Source organism: Triplophysa rosa, linkage group LG13 (assembly GCF_024868665.1).
Source record: "Triplophysa rosa linkage group LG13, Trosa_1v2, whole genome shotgun sequence".
Lineage (NCBI taxonomy): Eukaryota > Metazoa > Chordata > Actinopteri > Cypriniformes > Nemacheilidae > Triplophysa > Triplophysa rosa.
In genome coordinates, this window is record NC_079902.1 from 8,650,290 (window position 1) to 8,672,035 (window position 21,746).

General features: G+C 39.2%; 2 protein-coding genes across 6 annotated transcripts; both read right to left on the reverse strand.

Annotated features, from left to right (window-relative positions):
- Nucleotides 1-489: 489 nt before the first annotated feature.
- Nucleotides 490-6,969, reverse strand: g3bp1 (GTPase activating protein (SH3 domain) binding protein 1). 4 transcript variants are annotated; one of them, XM_057350085.1, is made up of 13 exons: nucleotides 6,849-6,969; nucleotides 5,817-5,933; nucleotides 5,613-5,694; nucleotides 5,357-5,530; nucleotides 4,807-4,875; nucleotides 4,333-4,423; nucleotides 4,143-4,233; nucleotides 2,952-3,165; nucleotides 2,221-2,322; nucleotides 1,914-2,031; nucleotides 1,455-1,580; nucleotides 1,266-1,375; nucleotides 490-1,181 (listed from the first exon to the last, which is right to left on the reverse strand). In XM_057350085.1, exons 2-13 carry the CDS (start codon nucleotides 5,909-5,911, stop codon nucleotides 951-953), a joined length of 1,503 nt encoding a protein of 500 aa, XP_057206068.1. In that variant the 5' UTR covers nucleotides 5,912-5,933; nucleotides 6,849-6,969; the 3' UTR covers nucleotides 490-950. The 4 variants fall into 4 exon arrangements, with proteins under 4 accessions (XP_057206068.1, XP_057206067.1, XP_057206070.1 ...); XM_057350084.1 differs by having other exon boundaries at nucleotides 1,455-1,583; XM_057350087.1 differs by lacking the exon at nucleotides 4,807-4,875.
- A 2,219-nt stretch (nucleotides 6,970-9,188) lies between these two features.
- Nucleotides 9,189-18,896, reverse strand: sparc (secreted protein, acidic, cysteine-rich (osteonectin)). Of its 2 annotated transcripts, none has more exons than XM_057349891.1 (10): nucleotides 18,772-18,896; nucleotides 13,980-14,049; nucleotides 13,487-13,567; nucleotides 12,999-13,086; nucleotides 12,487-12,608; nucleotides 12,196-12,316; nucleotides 11,497-11,630; nucleotides 10,127-10,275; nucleotides 9,701-9,849; nucleotides 9,189-9,606 (listed from the first exon to the last, which is right to left on the reverse strand). In XM_057349891.1, exons 2-10 carry the CDS (start codon nucleotides 14,034-14,036, stop codon nucleotides 9,578-9,580), a joined length of 930 nt encoding a protein of 309 aa, XP_057205874.1. In that variant the 5' UTR covers nucleotides 14,037-14,049; nucleotides 18,772-18,896; the 3' UTR covers nucleotides 9,189-9,577. The 2 variants fall into 2 exon arrangements, with proteins under 2 accessions (XP_057205874.1, XP_057205875.1); XM_057349892.1 differs by having other exon boundaries at nucleotides 18,767-18,884.
- Nucleotides 18,897-21,746: the final 2,850 nt, after the last annotated feature.

Here is a 21,746-nt window from a genome sequence, read left to right on the forward strand (position 1 = left end):
TGCAAGCACATGAACTCTTAATTAGGGTCAATAATCTCATGATACATCGGTTATAGAATCAGACTGAGAAAATGGAAAGATGATTTGCTGCCGTATGCCTCGGGATATATCTGTGAAGGAACACTGTTGGGCTAATAAAAAGTATTGATATTTTTTGAGAGCGGCAGCACAATATTGCAAAATCTCATCACTTTGGCAGCTGGGTGATAGATGCCGATAGTTGCAAAATTGACTTTTGCCATTATGACCAACAATACCTTGGCAACAGTGGGGGATAAAAGATTGAACCAATGGTATGAGGATCCTCAGACAGAACGTTAGGCATTGGGTATTACTGGAGAGCACATGTAAATTAAATCTGCATTCACATCAATTATACGCCAAATAAACAGTGCTGAGGCATTAAAAAAAAGTCTTAAAATCCCTGATATTTCTTCATGACCCCGAGAACCCCCTTAACCTCATCTCCCAGACACGACACACCCATGCTTCAAAATAGTACATAGTTTATTTTGTTCTCTCATGAGTGGAGTTGTTAAAATGTTGTCATTCTTGATGAAGTGCAACAGTAGAAGGCAAACAGGATTCTTTACATGCTAGATAGTCACTCACACACAACCATGATTCGACTTGGCAACAATTCCAAATAAAACCATACTTGCACTTGACCTGAAAGCGGGTGCTAGCAATACACAGGATTGCCCAAGCAGTAAAAACACGTTCCTTTAAGAAACAGGGAGAGAACGAAAAGCCAGGTTTCTCCTTCCCCAATTCAAGTAGTTTTGTTTTTTTACAACAAATTCAAGTTCAAACTCAGAAATAAAAGGAAGAGTCCAGATAAAGAATTCACACTCCGGGTCCTGGAGTGGGGGATGTAGATGGGGAACAAGGGAAGCCATCTGTGTGAACCAGGGTGACTTGCATCAGCAGCGAATGACGTTGGAGCTGCCTCACTGACGTGGTCCCGTGTAGCGGGCCTCGCTGGATCCTGTGCCGCGACCGGCTCCGAAACTAGGTTTCTGAGCCGTGCCTCCGCGGGTGGGTGGCCCCCTTGAACCGCCTATCCTGTCTCGCGGTCCACCGGGGCCTCTGGGGCGGATGTCTCGCCGGTCACCTTCACGGGCAGAGCGGGTCTTTTTCTCCTCCACGTTGAGTCGGACGTCTCCTCGCAGCTTAATGGGCTGAAATGTAAAGAAGGTTATTCTGATCATCCTGCATTTGTTCAAGTACATCGAGGAAACATGACATCAGAGGGTTGACCGTACCCGATTGCTGAGAATCTTCTGCACTGGCTCAGAATCGTCAAATACCACAAATCCAAAGTTAGGCAGCTTGCCACCGCTGTTGATCCTCAACTCTAGGACTGTACCATATTCTACACAAGACAAATTAAGCTGGTGAGCACATGCAATGAGAGCGTGAACATATGTAAATGCATCGCTTCATAAACTCACGTTCAAAGAATTCTTTGAGTTCAGTCTTGTCCACGTCGTGAGGCACGTTTCCAACGAAGAGCTGGTGGCTGTCAGGGTACCGGACTGCTCGCCTCACCTCTGACTCACCGCTCTCCCCCTCTCGCACTGCTAACCAAAGATTACGCATTAGACGAATGACACTGCAATCTGCATATGATGCATGTCCTCTCAGTTTGCTAATGGACCAGCCATGATTTGTGCTTTTAATCGAACTTTCTATTTTGCAGGGTGAGATCCTATTTATACACAGACAGGACGTTCATTAAACTGTGCTGAGGCTGCCTTAAGCAGTTTTGCCAGAGCCACTAAAGTTTATAGAGAAGTAGCAAAATCAGCTAATGAAGAATGGAAAAAGTACAGGCAAACGCTAGCTAAATTACAAATCGCAGCAATTTAACAAAGTAATTTGCCACATGGCAGAGGAGAAATTTTGCACACCTCCCGGTCTTGGTGTTCTGTGAGCTGGAGACGGTCCTGGCCTTTGGTCGCGTGGTCTCTGGTCTCTCTGGGGTCTCTGTGCTGTGGTCTGTGTTTCTGCTTTCACCTCTACACGTGGCTATAAACAAACAATCACTATTAAAAGTGACCATAGCTCACGTTTAACATTTTTGATAATGGATAGAAGTCACATCATCACATCACATCTAAAACTACAATAACAACCTAACATGAATAATAAATTATGAGACCGAATGTAATATTAAAGTATGGCATATCTTAAACATGATGAAAGATGTTTGTCTACCTGAGCAGATGGAACTCTGACAACATGCGGAGGGACTCCTGTCACAGGGACCACTCCTCCAGGTGGGAGATTCTTGCTTGTGACTGAAGCCCACGAGGACGGCTAAAAAAATGAAAGCAGTTATAGCACTCTCATTTAACCAGTCTGTTACATCAGTTTAGTTTTGTGAAGTTAAGTTGACATGAGACTCTGGATGTGGCCCACCAGGACTAGGGTCTTCAGGACTGCTTCACTCAAAAATGAATATTCTGACATTTACTCACCTTCGAGTTGTTCCAAATCTGTATACATTTATTTGTTCTGATGAACACAGAGAAAGATATTTGGAAGAATGCCTATAAGCAGACAGATTTGGCCCCCCATTGACTCCCATAGTAGGAAAAAATACAATGGTAGTCAAAAGTGCCCCAGAACTGTTTGCTGTCCTACATTCTTCAAAATGTCGTCTTTTGTGTTCAACAGAACAAAAAAAATGATATTCCTACTATGGGACTCAATGGGGTGCAAGATCTGTTTGGTTATAGGCATTCTTCCAAGTATCTTTCTCTGTGTTCATCAGAACAAAGAAATTGCAGATTTGAAACAACTTGAAGGCGAGTAAATGACAATTTTCATTTTTGGGTGAAGTAACCCTTTAGATCACATAAAGGTGTGTTTGACTTTGGTCGGATCTGAACCGTTTGTGGAAAGTGGCCCCCCAGAACAGCAGCAGAGAGTGATGAGCATCTTACCCGGCGGCTGTCCTCTGGCATGGTGGGTGCAGTGTCAGCAGGCGTGGGTGAAGGGGGAGCTCTTTGAGTCTTTTCCTCGGCATGAGTCTCGGGTTGACTGACGTGCTCCTGTTTCAGCTCTACAGCTGTTGGCTCACACTCCACCTCTTCTTCTGGCTCAGGCTGGGGCTCTGGGGTCACCGCTACCTCCTCTTGCAGCCCCTCTGGCTCAACACTGTAAAACAACCCAATGGATGTCCAATTAGCTTTTTCCAGGAAATGGAATAAACACTTTATTAAAGTTGAGAAGCACTTTTAATACTTTTTACTGGTTAGATACTTGCAAAACCCAGTGAAAAACATAAATTGTGATTAATAACGTATTATGGCAAAACATTTAAATCACAATATATGTTATTTTAATAAACATTTCAGAAGGACAGCAGTAATAATAAAACTTATTCAGCAATAAATGTAAATAAGCATATTGTGTTGATGAGTCCAACACAAGGCTGTTATAGTTGATAAAAATCAAAACGATATTGGCCTGAAAGTTACAGGAAAACCGTAAACTAGACGAAACATTTCAATAGCCCCTGAAATAAATTTAAAGGGATTGTTCATCCAAAAATGAAAAATATGTCATCATTTACTCACCCTCAGGTTGTTTAGGTTTATACAAACCTGTATAAATGTCTTTATTCCAATTAACACAGAAAGATATTTGGAAGAATGTTAGCAATTTTCAGTTCTGGGACATCATCCACTACCATAGTAGGAAAAAATTAACGTTTTTTTGTTCTGTTGAACACATAATGAGATATTTTGAAGAATTTAGCAAAACAAACAGTTCTCGGGCACCTTTGACTACCATTTAATTCTTACTATGGTAGTCAATGATGTTACGGAATTGAAAATGACTAACATTCTTCATTTTTGTGTTCATCGGAACAAAGTAACTGATACAGCTATGAAATTACATGAGCGTGAATAGATGACAGATTTTTTTATTTTTGGATGAACTATCCCTTTAAGCACTAAAACAATAAACTAAACCTAAAATAAATCTTATAACAAAAATTAAAGTTACAAAAATTGGTAAATATGGAACTTAAATGTTCAAAAACTAAAACAATTGTTTATGTTAATAACTACAATAACCAAAACATAATTATTAAAATTGAGGTGAACTGGAAACTAAAGAATAATTACCATGGTGGGTGTTCATAGTATCCGGCAGGCTCATCCTGGACCACCTCAGGTGAGTGGACCCGTTCCAGCTCCTCCACATCCTCCTCAGACTCTGTCAACAGCAGGACAAGAATGAAATCATCTGCTCACAGTGAGACAAATTGCTCTAAAGAGCCTCTAAATACATCAAGAGAGTACATCAGCTGCTCACCCTCAGGAGCATCGGAGTCTGAGTCGCCAAATACTTCATCCTGGTACCGGAAAATATCATTGTGCACGTAGAACTTATTCGCAACGGTGCCCTAGGAAGATGACACGGCAAAACAAATGTAGACAAGAGTAATAAGATTAATTGAAAATGGTCTAAAATCAAATCCAAGTTAATTCACCAAATTGATGGAGGCACTTTAAATAAAATTTCCAGCCTTGTGAATGTTTATTGGATTTTGAAAGCTGCCTTTAATAAAACTTGTATCAGTCAAATACTGAAGATTGGAAAAAAAAGACATGCCTACATAACGTCATAAAATTTAATTCATTACAAGATACTAAGTACTGCTACAAAAAACCTATTAAAGGGGTCATATGACACAGCTAAAATGAATATTTTCGTATGTTTTAGATGTAATGCAATGTAATGTGTATAGACGATTTAAGGTTCTAAAACGCTGTATTTTCCACATACCGTGCATGTTTGCATCTCCTCTTTGCCCCGCCTCTCTGAAACACGTTGATTTTTTACAAAGCCATCGCTCTGAAAAGCAAGGTGTGCTATGATTGGCCAGTTAACCAGTGCGTAGTGATTGGTCGAATACTGCAAGCGTGTGACGGAAATGTAACGCCTCTTACCATATTTGGAACATCAGGTTCCAAAGCAATTGTACTGACAGGTACGCCCACCTTACTTGCGTATACATTTGGGCGGTCTTAGTCAAATCATACCACGAACTGATGTAGATTTGTGGGGGTGTGGTTACACGAGGCGTTTCAGGCAGGTCTGGGTGAGCATTCGCTTTTAGATAGAATGCATCTTTTGTTCCAACACTTTCATTTGTGCAATTTTACATGTCCAATACACGCATGGGCAACTTATAACACACCAAAGACACGTAAAAACATGCGTTTGCGCCATATGACCCCTTTAAATTAACACAGTTCTAAAACATGCAGTTAAGGTAAACACACTGTTATTGATCTACATTAATTGATAGGTAAGAATTAAGAAACGTTCATACCTCAGGCGCCAGAACAAACGTCTGCATGAACTTCCTCATGGGCTGCATGTTATTGGACAGCTCGCCCATGACTTGCACCACCACTCCCTCATTCAGAGTGGCATGGGCATCCACATGCCTTATCTTAGTGTGGCAATCACGGAAACTCAGAGCCATTACCTTCTTATGGATTTCCTATTAAAAACCACAAAAACATTAACATCAAACAACAAGTACTGGGATTCAAAGGGAGACAAGCACTGGTTATGAAACTCACAGACTGGCCGAAGACAGCTTCAGCGTGTTTGCCATTACTGTCCAGACCCCCATGAACGTAAGACGAGTTCTTGCCATAAAACCTGAGAAAAAAACACTTCCGTGTCATTTGCAGCTACAAATCTAAATATGTATACACTACTAGGCATTTACATGACGTTACCATAAGTGTGTAAAAGAGAAATCTCAGAAAACAAACAGTCACCTGTGCAGGTAATCGGGCGCCTGGTTCAGCAGGGTGTAGTACTGTCGGACAAACTCTCGCCCCACAAGCTGGGCACTTGGCTTCTCCATCACCATTTCTTTGGTCAACTGGTTTCAACTAAAAGTAAAAAACACGACAGCTCATTACGATCCGTAAACCACATAAGCTGAAAAAATTAAACGACAGACCCTTTGGTGAAACTGAAACCCTTTGTTAAGCCAATCCAGATCGAGACGCAATGGGGCGGTTTATTATCGACGAACGTCGAGATGTCTGCATGAAGTCACACCCTATGTGCTTGGGTCAGTATCGTGTACCGTTTGACTTTAAAGCGAGAGAAAAAACCCGAGTGGTATTATAAAGACCATTGTGAAAGGCATATAACCAGGCCCGTTTATCTCCAATGACCTAGTTTCCATCCTGAGCCTGGTCTTTTGTGATCACGTCGAGGCTAAGGACAGGCTTCAAATATAATATTTGAGCAAATCCGTTCAATTATAACCGACGAATAAAGGCACGTGTCCAGACCTTCGCCGCATTATGTTGGATCAGATTCGCGTTTGCTGTATTAAACACTGCCTATATAAATATTAGTGGATCAATAAATGTTCACTTCTATGTCGTTGACTTCCACCGTGTATGTACAAAAGAAAAATGAATATAATACAATATAAAAGAATAAGAAAAGATGGATTCTCTCTGACGGAAATGTCGGCTAGCATTGAGCTGAATGTGGCTAAAGCTAATCCTCAACGCGTCGACTAACGAAATCCCACGCCGGTGGCCTAACAACGTATTTTATCAAACACACGACAACATGCAACCGCAATGTGACTCGTGTGTAATGTATTAATAGGAGAATGTAAGAAATAGGCAAGTATTATAAAATTAGGCTTTGCGTCAAGCACATGGCTATTAGCTGCGCATGAGCTAACCGAGAATCAATAAGCTACACAACACAAAACATGTTAAAATAAAAATAACACATCGCGTGCTTTCAAACACAAATCGTGAATTCGCTAAAACACTTACCAGGAGGGAATCGATAATATGTTTGAGGTCGAGTTTGAAGTGATTTTGAAGTAACCACCTCCCGTGCCGGTAGCTGTGAGACTTTAGCTCAGATACTGGCAACAGCAGCGCGTGTGGCGAATTGCCGGTTTTACATTAGCTGCGTCCAAATCAACCCGAGCTGGCACGCAAACCTCGGCAACCAATAGTATCATCGAGGAGAATTTACGCACCCAATCAAAAATCGCTCACTCCAAAATCCTAGAAATGTAACCAATAAGCGTTAACTATATGAGAGTTGTACCCTATTAAAATTGACGCCGAAATGATTAAATCAAGGTTGCTAGGCCGGCATGAACGTGCTGAACAATGAAGAATATGAATTGCGTAGCAGCCATGGTGTCTTTGCGAAACTCAGTTGCCAGGTGATAGTTGTGCACATAGTTGAAACTGTACGGCACAAACAAACATTGAGCGTCCATTCCAAGTACTGTGAACGAAGAAAGGTACGAAACCCAACTAGTAAAGTGTCTCAAAATGCTTTTGTTTGTAATGGGGTGTATTTTACTCGAGTGTTAAGCAAGTTTATTCGGCAGCGTAACTCTACAATTTTATAGAACTATATTTCGAATTAATATAGCAATTATATCTACAAAGTAGATATACTGAACGCATATTGTCCACTAGGAGGCGACACATGTCTCATACATAATGAACAATCGGCGTTTGAAGACGATACAGATCATTTGTTTGCAATTAAAAAGGATTAATCTAACTTCCAACAATCCGTGATGAGTATTAAATCCCACCAAACATTTTCAACAGCTCTCATTAACGGAGTGTTTTACTGAACGCCTTCGTTTCAAGATGGTAGAGCGGACAGAGATGCTTCACTGCCTGTTTGTGCACTATTCCTATGTGATTGTGGAAATAAGATTAGTTATGATTTAAGAAGAACAGGTTGTGTTGCCGGAGCTCAACCGGTAGAGCATGACACTATCAACACAAGATCAAGAGTTGATTTCCCAGGAAACATACAAACTGATCAAATGGGCATGTGGAATGCACTGTAAGTTGCTTTGGATAAACATGTCTGATCTGTGCACTGGATGTAACAAGATTATGTCTAACATTCATCCACATTATTAGTTTATACTGTGTTTTTGTGATCTGCACCATCATTCTGGTTTGTATGGTCAAGGAGGCGTGGATGGTTAAGGAGAAGAGGAGTGGTTTACTCCTCCCATTGCAGGGGCTGGTCCAAGCTTACTGTTCTGGAGCTCTGCCATTGTTCAGGATTCCTGATGTGAGTGTCTGGCTGGAAGGGTAAGCATGGTGACTGGGTAAATCCTGCTCTCTCTCTACTGGAGCTCTGCTTTCCCATGACTGTCTATGCCCACTGAGACCATTAACTTATTTTCCCACCGTGTTGTGCATTGCTCATGACGTTTAGTTTCATCTATAGTGCTCACATTTTTGATGGCTAGTGAGAATAATTATTTTAGCATAATAAATTATGTGCTTTTAAGAAATTAAGAAAACTCTCCACAAGCAAGTAGTCCTCTAAAATCGAATCGTTCTGAAGTTAATTTATGAACAAGGCCAATAAAATACAAAATGAGAGTATGTTAAAAACAAAATATAAATAGGTTTGTGTTTATTTAATGTTTGGGTTTGACAGTTTGGGGTTTTTCTACATTCATCTGTTTACTAGCCACACTGGCGCAGATTCCTCAAATAATCTTTTAAATACAAGGTTCCTAAAATATAGTTTTATAAACGCAAAAGCAATAAAATTACGTAAACATCCACTCCTCCCTTGGTGAAAATACTAACATTTGTGTTCCACATTTCTAGCCCCACGGTAGACTGCACAATGGTTCTACTAGTGTCCCTGGGTTGTTTTTTTTTATTTTTCCTTTAAGTAAAACATGTAATAATGCGAAAAATTAGATATCTGCAGGAGAACGATAAAGAACAATGGAGAAATGCATGCAAAGATTGAGTTTGAAAAATTCAGTAGCTTTTATTTTTTTAAGAGTTGCATAGCGCTCACATTGTGGCAAATACTGCAAATGTATGCGAACATGTTAGAGGGAGAAAAAATCTCATCCTGCGAGATTATGTCCTCTTGAAGTTCAAATAATATTTTCTTGTATATTATTCAAATTTTAAAACACTCAACATTTCGCCCTGATTTCCGAAAGGTGCAACACGCAAATAAAAACAACAACAACCTGTAGATATTCAGGGCTAAATTTAAAGATGTTTTTTTAGATCTTAGAAAGAAATCAAAAGAATAAAATCCACCACCAATTGTGCAGCAAATAAAACTAAAAAGTTTATCAAGCAAGCAAAAAGGACATTTATTTGGAAACTTTATTTTGTTTTTGTACATTTCCACCATTCCAAACTTACATTAAAATAAAGCCCTGATTCTGAGTTTTGCGTTTGTGGATCCATTTTCAGAACACAAACATTTATCTGGCAACATACATGTACATAGTTCATCATACTGTAGTTCAACTCTCTTGAATACAGCCTGTACAACATCTGTTTTGTGAACTTCAGCTAACTTGAGACTTAAAACGGGCAGTGTGAGTTGTGCACTCTTTAAACATTATGAATGTTTAGTGGTATACAGTATGGAGGTTGTTAGCAATCGCGATTAGCACCTTTACTTTGATTTTAATTTAAGGGTTAGCACCTCGTCCCAATAGTAACTAGGAAGTGACGATTTTAGACATGCTTTAGATGACAAGGTCGTTGTCGATATCCTCTGAAAGCAGAAAATGATCAAAGTTAGTTAATATGTTCAATTAAGCTACTAGAAAAAAGTAATACAAGGCATTGACAAATACAAAGAAACTCACGCTCTTTGATTCCAAAGCAGTTGGCCCATTCCTCAAGAGCGATGTACTTGTCCTTGTCAGCATCACAATGCTCAAAGAAGCTGGTGGTGCAGTGCTCCATAGGGATGAGAGGGGCACGCAGAGGGGCCAGTTCAGTGTGGGACAGGAACCTGGCAGAGTACACGAAAAGGCAAACAATAAGGTTGTATTTGTTAAAAATAGTAAATGCATTAGATATCATAAACTAACAATGAGCAATAGAGTTTTCCTAACATTTATTAATCTTAATGTTATTTATTGTCCATAAGTTAACATGAACTAAGATAAATAAATGTTGCGCAAGTGTTGTTTATTGTTAGTTTATGTGGCTAATGTATTGTTAACAAATGCAAGTTTATTGAAATGTGTTAGCCCTAAGTATGATATGAATTTAGTATGGAAACATACCCGTCAATGGGGTGCTGGTCAAGCTGGCCAAACTGCCAGTGCACAGGGTAGATGTACATGTTGTAGTTCTTCTCAAAGTCCAGAGCCAGAAGGTCCAGAGAGTGCTCACCAGCCTCCAGTCTCTTCTCATTCTCATAGATCTTCTTCACCTAGAAACAGACATTTGCTGGTGAGATTTCACTTCATGTTACTTTTGGAAAAAAGTACTTGAAAATGGCTTAGATTTAAAGGTAACACTTTACAATAAGGCTGTATTTTGTTAACATTAGTCAATGCATGAACGGGACAGTTCACCCAAAAATTAAAATACTGTCATTGTTTACACGGCCTCAAGTTGTTTCAAACCTGTATAAATGTATTTGTTCTGTTGAACACAAGAGAAGATATTCTTCCAAATGTGGGAAACCAAACAGTTCTGGGGCACCATTGACCATTACTGTTAGTTTACAAACATTCTTCTAAATACCTTCTTTTGTGTTCAGTGGAACAATAAAATTTATACAGTTTTGAAGCACCTTGAGGTTGAGTAAATGTTTTTTGGGTGAACTATTCCTTTAACTAATATGAACCAACTCAGAACAATACTTCTACAGAATTTATTCATCTTAGTTCATGTCAAATCCAGCTTTTACAAAAACATAGTTCACCCAAAAATGAAAATTCTGGCATTAATTACTCACTCTATAGTTTTTCCAAACCTGTATGGATTTCTTTGTTTGGTTGAACACATTAAAGATATTTGGAAGAATGCTTGTAACCAAACAGTTCTTGGACCCCATTGACTATCATAGTAGGAAAAATGACAATGGTAGTCAAAAGTGCCCCATAACTGTTTGCTGTCTTACACTCTTCAAAAATATTTTCTTTTGTGTTCAACAGAACAAAAAAGATTATAAAGTATTTTTTCCTACTATGGTAGTCAATGGGGTCCAAGAACTGTTTGGTTATAAGCATTCCTCCAAAATCTTTCTCTGTGTTCATCATAAGAAAGAAATTTATACAGATTTGGAGCAACTGGAAGGTGAGTAAATAATGACAGAATTTTTATTTTTGGGTGAACTATCCCTTTAAAGTCAGTAGTTAACACTGTTAACATTACTTAATGCAATGAACTAGCATGAATAATAGTATTGAGTATTGACATTAACTAACATTAACAAAGATTAATAAATGCTAAAAAACTTTATTGCTCATTGTTAGTTCATGTTAGTGAATGCATTTATAAATGTTAACAAATAAAACCTTATTGTAAAGCACTTGACAGTGTGGTGTATTTTGCATGCATTAAGCCACCCATGGGAAGTTCTGCAGGTTAAACAATCGCATTTAAACACTTCTTTAGACTGTGAAATTCTAAAGGTTGAACTGACTCTCAGTTTCTGCTTCTCTGTGAGCAGGTTGTTTTCCTCATCACGCTCAAACAGGGCCACCAGCACGTTCTTCAGCCAGTCCCTCATGCGCAGGGGAAACTCATTTAGCTCGTTGTTCAAGCAGGGGGCAATGACTGGGGCAAAAATCAAACATTAAAAAGCAATAGATTTAAAATAAATAATCAACAAAAACAGCATGCCAGCTCGTATCTCTGCATATACTGTATTCTCAAATTCACTGTAGTGTACGCCTGATAGTGTTAAAAGGGCCAAATTACAGCCCTCTGGCTAATAGTGCCATAGCTGTTGCGGTCTAATCCATGTATGCCAGAAACTTATTTTTCTTCGTTCGTCCCTGACTGAGACACCCCGCCTAGAAATGAGACCACACCACAGCAGGAGCTCCATCTGAGCCCTTCAGTCCCGACTGATCTCATAAAGCATACGTAGGCTGTGGATGAGACAGATTTAAGGGGGATCATTCTGCTTTGTGAAGCAGCACTGGCAAGCTCGATCTTGCCCTGTGCTCTGTCTGTGCAAAGGGTTCAAGGAACGCCTGAAAGCTACAAGCCATCAATCAATCCAAAGCACTCGTCGCCATTTCATTTTACAGACGAGGCTTATCTAAACATTATACTCAGCGGCAAACATTTTGGAAAGTCCATTCAAATGTGCTTTTTATCCATAGGGCGGACTCACGTTTGCAGGGTCCGATGTAGTCCAGGTGCAGCTTGTGGCCCTTCTTGGTGCCCTCCAGGGCGCATTTGGTGGCGAAGAAGTGGCAAGAGGACTCGTATGTTTTGTTGTCAGTTCCACAGATCTACGTGTCGTAAACATGAGAAGCTTTAAATGCCACGATTGTCATCTTGACAGGATTGGATTTGTACCCAAACGGAGTTATTGGATATAAATGTAAATTTCAATGCATTTCTGTCACTGCACATGTGAAAACATGAGATATGTCAAATGAAGGAATGAAATAAAACGCACATGCTCAAATTCTCCCACAGGGGCGGGGCATGTCAGAGGGTCCTGGCACACACACATTGGCTGGTTGCTGTCGTCAACCTCGCACACTTTGCCTTTCTTGCAGTGATGGTTCAGGCAGGGGTCTGGAAAGAAAATGCAATTAAGACACAAAAACAGTTTATGTATTTCCTTTTTTGTTTCTTTTAACTATGTTGTAAAACGTCTCCATCCTTGCTTTTTATTTCCTACGCAAACACATCATGTGGCTGAATAACTACAGTCTGTCGGATCCCATAATTACAGCCGTCTACTTTTGACTTATATGCAGTCTGTTATTACGCTTGGCTTTATGTTCGCCCGTGCAATCGATTCACGTAATCTCGATTCATACGCAGGGAAGGAGGGCTGCATGATGCAAGCTGCAGCTCTCATCTCTTTTCAATAAAACTTTGCAGCAAGGTATTTGAGGCATGGAGAACTCTAAATGATGAACAGAAGCCTCGGGTTATTTTGGGTAATGTTATTTAACTCACTCTCGGCAATAAAATCCTCCACAATCTCAATGGCCTCATCAAATTCTCCTGTCTCCACCTGGACCGGGTTGGCTCCCACTTCCGGCTCCTAAATGATAAGAAAACAAAGCATTGTGGATATTATTACCAAATTGAGTTTTAAAACCCAGCTTTGCTATTTTTTAAAGCGGCTGAGCTTCAAATGAATCAACTGGTTATGAATGACCCACATAACTGGCCAGCCACAGTAGCGATTTGATTTTGTGGCCAATAGAGCATCTGTGTGGGCTGTAGGAACGCATTGAAAAGTAATTGATATATATATATATATTTTGCGGATTTCAATTCCCCGGGGAATTTAAGAGGAAACTCGGCATGTGTGTATGAAACGCATCTGTTATCATTACGGGGGTCTATCTATTTTTTGCCCAATAGCTGGCTTGACGGGTCGTAAAAATTCTAAAAGCTGAGATTTTGCTTTTTATTTATTTGAGGTAAACGCATTATACCTCTTCAACAACTGGCTCCTCTTCAACAATTGGCTCTCCCTCAACAAATGTCTCCTCCTCCACAACTGGCTCCTCTTCAGTCTGCAAAATTACATAGAAATGAAATGCATTAAAGTGATAGAAGTGATAGTTCACCCATAAATGAAAATTCTGTCATCATTTACTCACCCTCTTGTCATTCTAAACCCGAATGACTTTCTTTCTTCTGCAGAACACAAAAGAAGATATTTTGAAAAATGTTGGTAACCGAACAACGGCGCTACCCATTGACTTGCATTGGTTTTGTGTCCATGCAATAGAAGTGAATGGGTACCGCTGTTGTTCGGTTACCAACATTCTTCAAAATATCTTCTTTAGTGTTCTGCGGAAGAAAGAAAGTCATACAGGTTTGAAATGACAAGAGGGTGAGTAAATGATGACAGAATTTTCATTTTTGGGTGAACTATCTCTTTAAGTTATATGTGGTTTTAATTAAACACAAAGATTGACTTACTGGGGCAGCCAAGGTCGTGCCAGCAAGGCAGATTAGGAAAAAGATCCAAACCCTCATCTTGAGTTTCAGCCTAAAGAAAAATAACAACTCGCATCACCACCAAGGATTGGATCAAACATTTTGGTAGCATGCACGCATCACGTCAATCAGGCTTACATGTTCACTTTCATATTAGTCGACCTGTGACTTGCGTTCAATATCACACCAGTTCAACACCGAACCACACACATGTAGCAGCTGCTGGAGTTGGGATCTGGCATAGGCTTTGAGCAATATTACATCTTGCTTCTGCCATCAGAGCTGCTTTGTATGCCGAGTAGCAGAGAGCCAAGCAGCAGAAGTCTGTCTCTCCAGACATGAAGCTGATTGAGATAAGAGCTTTGGTTGTCTTTGTTCTGCTAGCTCAAATGCTTTTCTCCCTCTCAAACAGACCCTGGAAGAAGGACTGATGTGAAATGTTCTCCTTGAGATATACACTTTCCGGTGAGGCGAAAGGGGTTGTTTGACTTCCTCATCTTATTGACTGCCTTTCTCTCTTTCTGTATAGATATTTTTTGTTTATGGCTGAAAATTTCAAAGCAGCAATGGGTGTATCATCATTGGGGTGAATGTATCAACTGGTGTACTTTAGATAGAGGAGATCAAAGCCAGACACTATTGTTTTGTTTTTTTAAAACACGGGCATAGTAGAGTGCGCTGTAGTTTCAAACAAAAGACATCCTGTTGTTTCTTTACTTGAAAGGTGTGCGTTTATCTTTATGGGACATGATCGAAATATTTATTTTGCATACTTACTGTTGTGGCTATTTTGATTTCTCATATACGAACATATATATGAAGTTTGATTATAAAATATATTTTCACTCATGTTGTAGTTGATCTTTTCTGTGATTTAAAGCTAATTTCCCCCTCAGGCTATGATGGGCATGTTTCTGCATGAGTAGAGAGAGGATGGGATTACCGCATTTTTTCTGCACATTCATAATTGGCCGAGTTGTAAAATTCCTATGGGACTTCTTAAAACCACTGACCCAACAATCATTTGCCCAGCAATACTATCCTCAAATATCCTCGGCTACGATGAGGAATTACTTAAAGAAAAAAATGAGTTTGAGAAACATTGTGGTTCCATCTGGCAATTAAAAACATTTAGTTGGCTGCGTTGTTCGATGTCATATTCAGAATTTAATAAACTATGCATTTCTTTCTTATGCAGAACTCAAGAAGATATTTTAAAGAATGTTGGTAACCAAACAACTACGGTACCCATTGACTTGCATCGGTTTGTGTCCATACGATAGAAGTGAATGGATACTGCAGTGTTCGGTTACAAACATTCTTCAAATGATCTTCTTTTGTGTTCTGCAGAAGGAAAATTCAGTCAAACAGTTTTAAAATGACTGAGGGTGAGCTATCCCTGTTTTTGGGTGAACTATCCCTTGAAGTCTTTCTGACTGTTCTCTGAGATTTCAAATAACCTTATTAAAATTTGTAATGAAGATGTATTAATTCGATTTGATTTTTTAAAAATCTCTTGTGCATGTGTGCAGCTGATTTGTATTCCTGCTGGAGGACATGAATCAGAGTCAGCCAGGGTGTCAACCCTTTAGTTTTCGTTGGCAGGGGAAAAGAAGGTTCCTGAGCCGAGGTGAGACGCCACACTTCTCTAATAGACTTAGACATGGAAAACTACAGACATTCTGTCACACTTTCAAACGCTGACGTCTCTGAACACGGCAAACAAAGAATGTTTTTGCTTATCCGTCAACAAACATGTGCCGTTTCACTCCGAAAACTGTGGATTTTAACAGGCTACGGCTTTGAGCGCTGTGAGTCACAGTACGAAGGAAATGACCCAATATCATCACTCTTTTCAGAAGTTGTTTTGGCACATGTAAGTGACTTTATAGTATTAGGTGAAAATCCATTTGGTGGAGTCTGTTTAGAGCAAAACAACTTTTTTTATTTGGAAGGTCACGATTGAAATCAAACATCCCCGAAGTGAGGGGAGTCAGTAGGATAAAGATGCCATTTTAACTCTGTATTTACTTTAGTGTCGAGTTAGGTAATCCAGTAGCGGGGAGGATAACACGATCTCAGTGCTCTGCTTTTTCCTAAAGAGGTATTTTCCAGAAGCTCTGCAGGCTGGCGAAATTCTCGCCCCTCTCTGGATTGGCATAACAGGTGGTTCGATCACAAGATAAATGAGTTGGAAAACTGTATTCACATTAGTGATGCTACTTTGTCCTGCTGCCAAAGCATCTCCTACAAACAAACTCATAAATTCTGCTTAAATACTAAACAGCACGTCCGATTCTGCAGACAAACATGCTTTTCCAAGCTGTAATATCTTCCAAAGTAGTTTAAGCTTCTTCAGTACAAACACATTATCATCGATGCCCACAACAGGGATCAAGGATCTGGCATGGTAGGATACGCTTGATTTATAGAGCGGGAAGCCACTTGGCATGAGATTTAAACCCTTGCGCAAACCACCTGTCTATTACTTCCCTGCATCTGTGCAGTGCTGAGAAGAAAAACAGACCCTCACTAATCGCCCGACTGAAAGCTTCACCGTACCAAACTGTGTGTCTGCCAAAAGCAGTCACACGTAAAAAATGATTCAACTTGGCAAAAAACTGTGCAAAATAAAGCAGAGGCTATGAAGCCAAAACCATGCAACGTTTGTCTTACCGCTGAGGTTTTGTTTCACAGGAAATGAAAACTCATCTCTCTGTAACTTTATCTTATTTTGGTGGAATAGCTGCTACAAAGCTAAACTTTGTGCAACATGAAAGGTAGGTGGGGGGCGAACGTATACACAGCAGGACATTTTATCCTCCGATGAAAAGCTTTGCTATGGATACGGATGAGGTATGCAAGGTACAGGGACCTCCGAGGTGGACAAAAGACAGTTAGACTTGAGTGACTGAGCAGAAAGATCTGTAACCTGAGTGAACAATCACCTGACCCTCTTAACTTCCCCCTCCATCCCCCCACAGCCGTTTGTAAGATATCCCTCTCGGTTTTTACTGCCGAACTGTCTGTTTTATCCTGTACAAAGAACAGAGCAGCTGTGCATGGGAGAGCAGGTTTAACCTGTAAAAATAACAATAAAAAATCTGTCCAGGACTAAACTGAGGTTAAAATCAGATTCATCTTTTGAGAAATTAAAGGGATAGTTCACCCAAAAATGAAAGTTCTGCAATTAATTACTCACTCTCTAGTTGTTCCAGACCTGTATACATTTCTTTGTTTGGTTGAACACAGAGAAAGATATTTGGAAGAATGCTTGTAACCAAACAGTTCTTGGACCCCATTGACTACCATAGTATGGAAAAATGACAATGGTAGTCAAAAGTGCCCGAAAACTACATTCTTCAAAATATCTTCTTGTGTTCAACAGAGCAAAAGAATTATAAAGTAATTTGTCCTGCTATGGTAGTCAATAATATATTTTTTATACTTTTTTATATATTATATTGAATTGTTGAATTCTATGCATTGTAAACACAAGTCTGAACAGGAGAATGATAAATCAGTGTTTGATATGTAGGTTTTTTTTCTGTTTCGCTGCAGAACTCTTGCGCACCATCTGCTTCTGATAGAAAAACAGATTTAACCTTTCCTGTTTTACCCAAAGGCACATCAGAATTCTTGTTCCAATAAAACATTTTTCTTTTTTTACCATCTCATGAAAATCGTTTTAGTGCCCAGAAGGAAAAACACAAACTGGAAGGTGGAAAATTACATCCATGTCATAACACATTTGTCAAAAAAGTACACTAACCGTCCAACCCAACCTCAGTCAACCTCATTTGTTGATTTGTATTTGGTATCAGGTGGCATAAAATTGAGCACGTTAGAATTAAAACATACTATTAAAATCTAACTTTTTTCTTCAAGTAAATATGTTGCCTGTATAATAGCACCGGCCCCTAAGCAGCTGTGACAGTTTGTTCTCACATCAGTCTTGTTTGTCCAAAGCAGCTTCATCGGCCTTGTCTCGACAGGGTCCCAAACAGCTGCTGAAAAATTGCCATGGAAACATGCATTCCTTTTGATGGGAGTAATAGAAAAGGGAGTGCTCTCTCTCTCTCTCTCTCTCTCTCTCTCTCTCTCTCTCTCTCTCTCTCTCTCTCTCTCCTCTCTCTCTCTCTCTCTCTCTCTCTCTCTCTCTCTCTCTCTCTCTCTCTTCTCTCTGTCTCTCTCTCTCTCTCATCCTCTCCTCCTCTCTCTCTCTCTCTCTCTCTCTCTCTCCTCTCTCTCTGCTCTCTCTCTCTCTCTTCCTCTCCTCTCTCTCTCTCTCTCTCTCTCTCTCTCTCTCTCTCTGGCTCTGTGACGTTCTCCCCTCCCCCCTGTCTCTGGCTCTGTGTTCACCCCTCCTGCTGCTTATGTGGCACACAATATGTCACTATTGTGCCTCTCCGAGCTTTCCAGTACACGTTTTGTGCTGCAAACTTAGTAAACAGCACAGTACATCTGTCTGATAAATAGTCTGTTAGTGTCAAATGTTATGTTAAGATTTTTTTAATGAATCATTTTGTAACACACAAAACTTGCACAAACAGATAGACACTTGTTTCCATTGACAATGTCTGTGCTGTTTTTAAATCTTTTTGTAAATCTCTGCATGGAAATACTGTACTTCCAAGCATGCTGGTATGGAACAAAAATGGAAAAACGTAAGCTATTAGTGACAATTGGTGTGTCTATAATTATTTTGGTATTGACAAAACTTGATTTTTGGAATCAGCCAGTTAGAGAGGAGTAGACAAAGGAATGTTCTTACCTTCTGTCCGTCTAACAAAGAAGCCAGAGGAGAAGTCAGCTGTGGAAGGGTCTGAAACTATCTAACAGCAACACAAGTCCACACCGAAGACATTTGCTGTGGGCAGGCCCGGTCAACCCCCTTCGCTCAGTTTGGGTGGGACGTCCCACAGTTAACTCTGTGTATCCAACTCACGTGGACCTTTATACTCAAATGTAGACTCTCCACCCAAACTTTGTTTTTGTGTTTGTGCTTTGTTTTTGTACATGATTATATACTTTGTCTGATGGTGTCCTTTGTTCTGTAACACTAACCGCATAAGAATTTTAGTGACTCTCAACTTAGTTTTGAGCAAACATGGACAGATCAGTTCATATAGTTGTGATACTCACAAAGACCGTTCCTTCAAGCTAAATATTACTGAATGAATCATTCCGATCTTGTAGGTCCTGTTGATGCAGACATGTATAACATCATAAGGACATTTGAGCTTAGCTGTTTGGATGCATCTTTAGTCTTTTGGCCAATCCAAATAGTGTCACTTCCTCTTTTAGACCAAAGGTCAAAACAAACAAATACATCAAAACCAGTTGTAGGTTTTCTGTATATATGAAATATTACCAGACTATTTTCAAATTAGTGTTATCAATATACATTTGTTATTGATTTGTACATTTATATTGACATTAGCTATGATAACTATATTGAATCTTTAGATGTCTCATCAAAAATAAAATGTAGTTGTTAAGTCATATTAACAAAATGTATTTATTATTCAAAAGTGACTGTATAATCTGTTATTGGTGTGCAGCTATCTTATAACAGCCGGCTCCAAATGTAGCATGTATTTCAGATGCGCAGAACAGATTTTTGGAGAGAGCGTGTCAAAAACTGTTGATTCCTGTTGGAAAAAAAGAAAAAAAGTCCTAAAGTCTCTAAGTTTTGCGTGCCCCTGACCCCCAGACTAAACTAATCTGTTTCATTCCAGCTATGGGACATCACCCTCAAATTCATGGTGAAAGAGCTACGCTCTGCTATAGATTGCTAATGTCTGTACTTTCTGAGCGGTAAAGAGAGAAACATCTGGATGAGACAACGCTGGAAAATATAGCTTCTCTGCAACGTGGCATTTTCCATTCCGGCCTCTGCAGACACTGAAGGAGCGGAGGAGGTGTAATTATTGTATGCACTGCAGACGTGGCGCTGTCTGTGGGAGCTCAATGGGTCACAGACTCCCAGGAATTTTGTCAATTTCAAATACAATAAAAACCCATAGGAAATATTACATTTGAGATCGCTTGAGATATCTTAAGGTTTTCTCCTCTATAAACAGCAATGAGTTGAAGTTGAGAGGAAATTTAGACTTATGTATTGGGTTTTCACATTTTTCCTCTTAGGAAGAGAGCCCTTGAATCTCAAATGTACAGTATCTCCCTCTGAAAGGATCTCAACAATCTTTTTAACTGTGCTCATACTGGCCAAGATATCAAAGTGTTCAAGAGATTTCACACAAATATTTCTTAAGGCTAAAATACAAGACTTTTGCTCAGATTTTGCCCAGATTTTCAGTCCGGACTTGTTGCAGAAAGTCTGTGCCAGTCTGCAGATTTGTTCAGTTAGTGTGTTTCTATCTGAAACTTTCAAAAAGTCTGCAAGTGTATGATGTCTAGTTAAAAAAAATCTGTTCAGATTTTAAAAGTCTTGTAGTGTATTCTAGCCATTAGAGGATTTTTTATGTGACCTATAAATGAATTATATAAAATAATTGGTAACATGTATGAGTTTGTATTTGTTATTAATGTTGGTTAAAGTCAATATAAAAAGGTAACACTTTACAATAAGGTGCTATTAGTTAACTTTAGGAAATACATAACATTAGCTAACAATGAACAATTTAGTTTTTCAGCATTTCAATGCAGTTATTCATGTTAATTCATGGTGCATTAACTAATGTTAACAGTGACAATGTTTGATTTTAATAATGTATAAGTAAATGCTGAAATTAACATTAATTAATATGAATAAATGCTTTAGAAATATTGTTCCTTGTTAGTTTCTGTTAGCTAATTCATAAACTAATTGTTGACAAATAGCACCTTATTGTGAAGTGTTACCAATATATACAACTGTATACGATGACAATTTATTGACCAATATAATAATAATAAAATAATTGTATTTGTTTTGAAGCATCAAAATATTACATCATAAATCCTGGCCCTTAATTTATTTTGAGTCCCTCTGTGGTTATAGTTTACGGGAAATACCTCTCAAGGGACCAAACTGAAAATAGCTAGTTTTAGACTTGCACACCAGACGGTGGGAGTTTGACCACCGTTTCCGCAATAAAGTTACACAGGTTGACCAAAGACATCATCCCTCAAAAACAAGAACTCCTTTCACTCTGTTTCCTGTTTAGATCTGTGTAAACTCCGTCCCTGTGAAGAATTACCACACTTGACTGGAATAAATCATTACACATCAGTTTACAGTAAATATAAACACTAAGTTGTTTCTGTTGTGTGCATAAATCATGTATACTGGAATGATTTACCACTTGTTAGAAAAGGTTCGGTTTGCACTTTGCTGATAAAGTCAATGGTTTAGGATTAACATAAATTCACTATAAAATAGTGTTAAGCAAATACTGGCACAATGTGTTTACTTGATGCCATAAAATGGCATAAATCCATTGAGTCTTTGTCATCGTGTCAACTGAAGCAAGCCCACACATAGTGAATGTGTCTTTTCACAGTGAACCATCTCATTGTGTCAAAGACTCGTCTGTAATTTGGAAATAGACCCGTCTTTGCCTATAGAAGCTACTGTGCAAACTGGAACATAAACGCACTATTTATGTAACCAGGTGCATAATATCACATTGCAGTCACTGAGGTTAAACATACACAGTTTAAAGATAACCATTTTGATTTCCTGTCATGTGAAAATAGTCTGTGGTGCTTGTTGAAATAAACACATTACTGTGACTAATACTT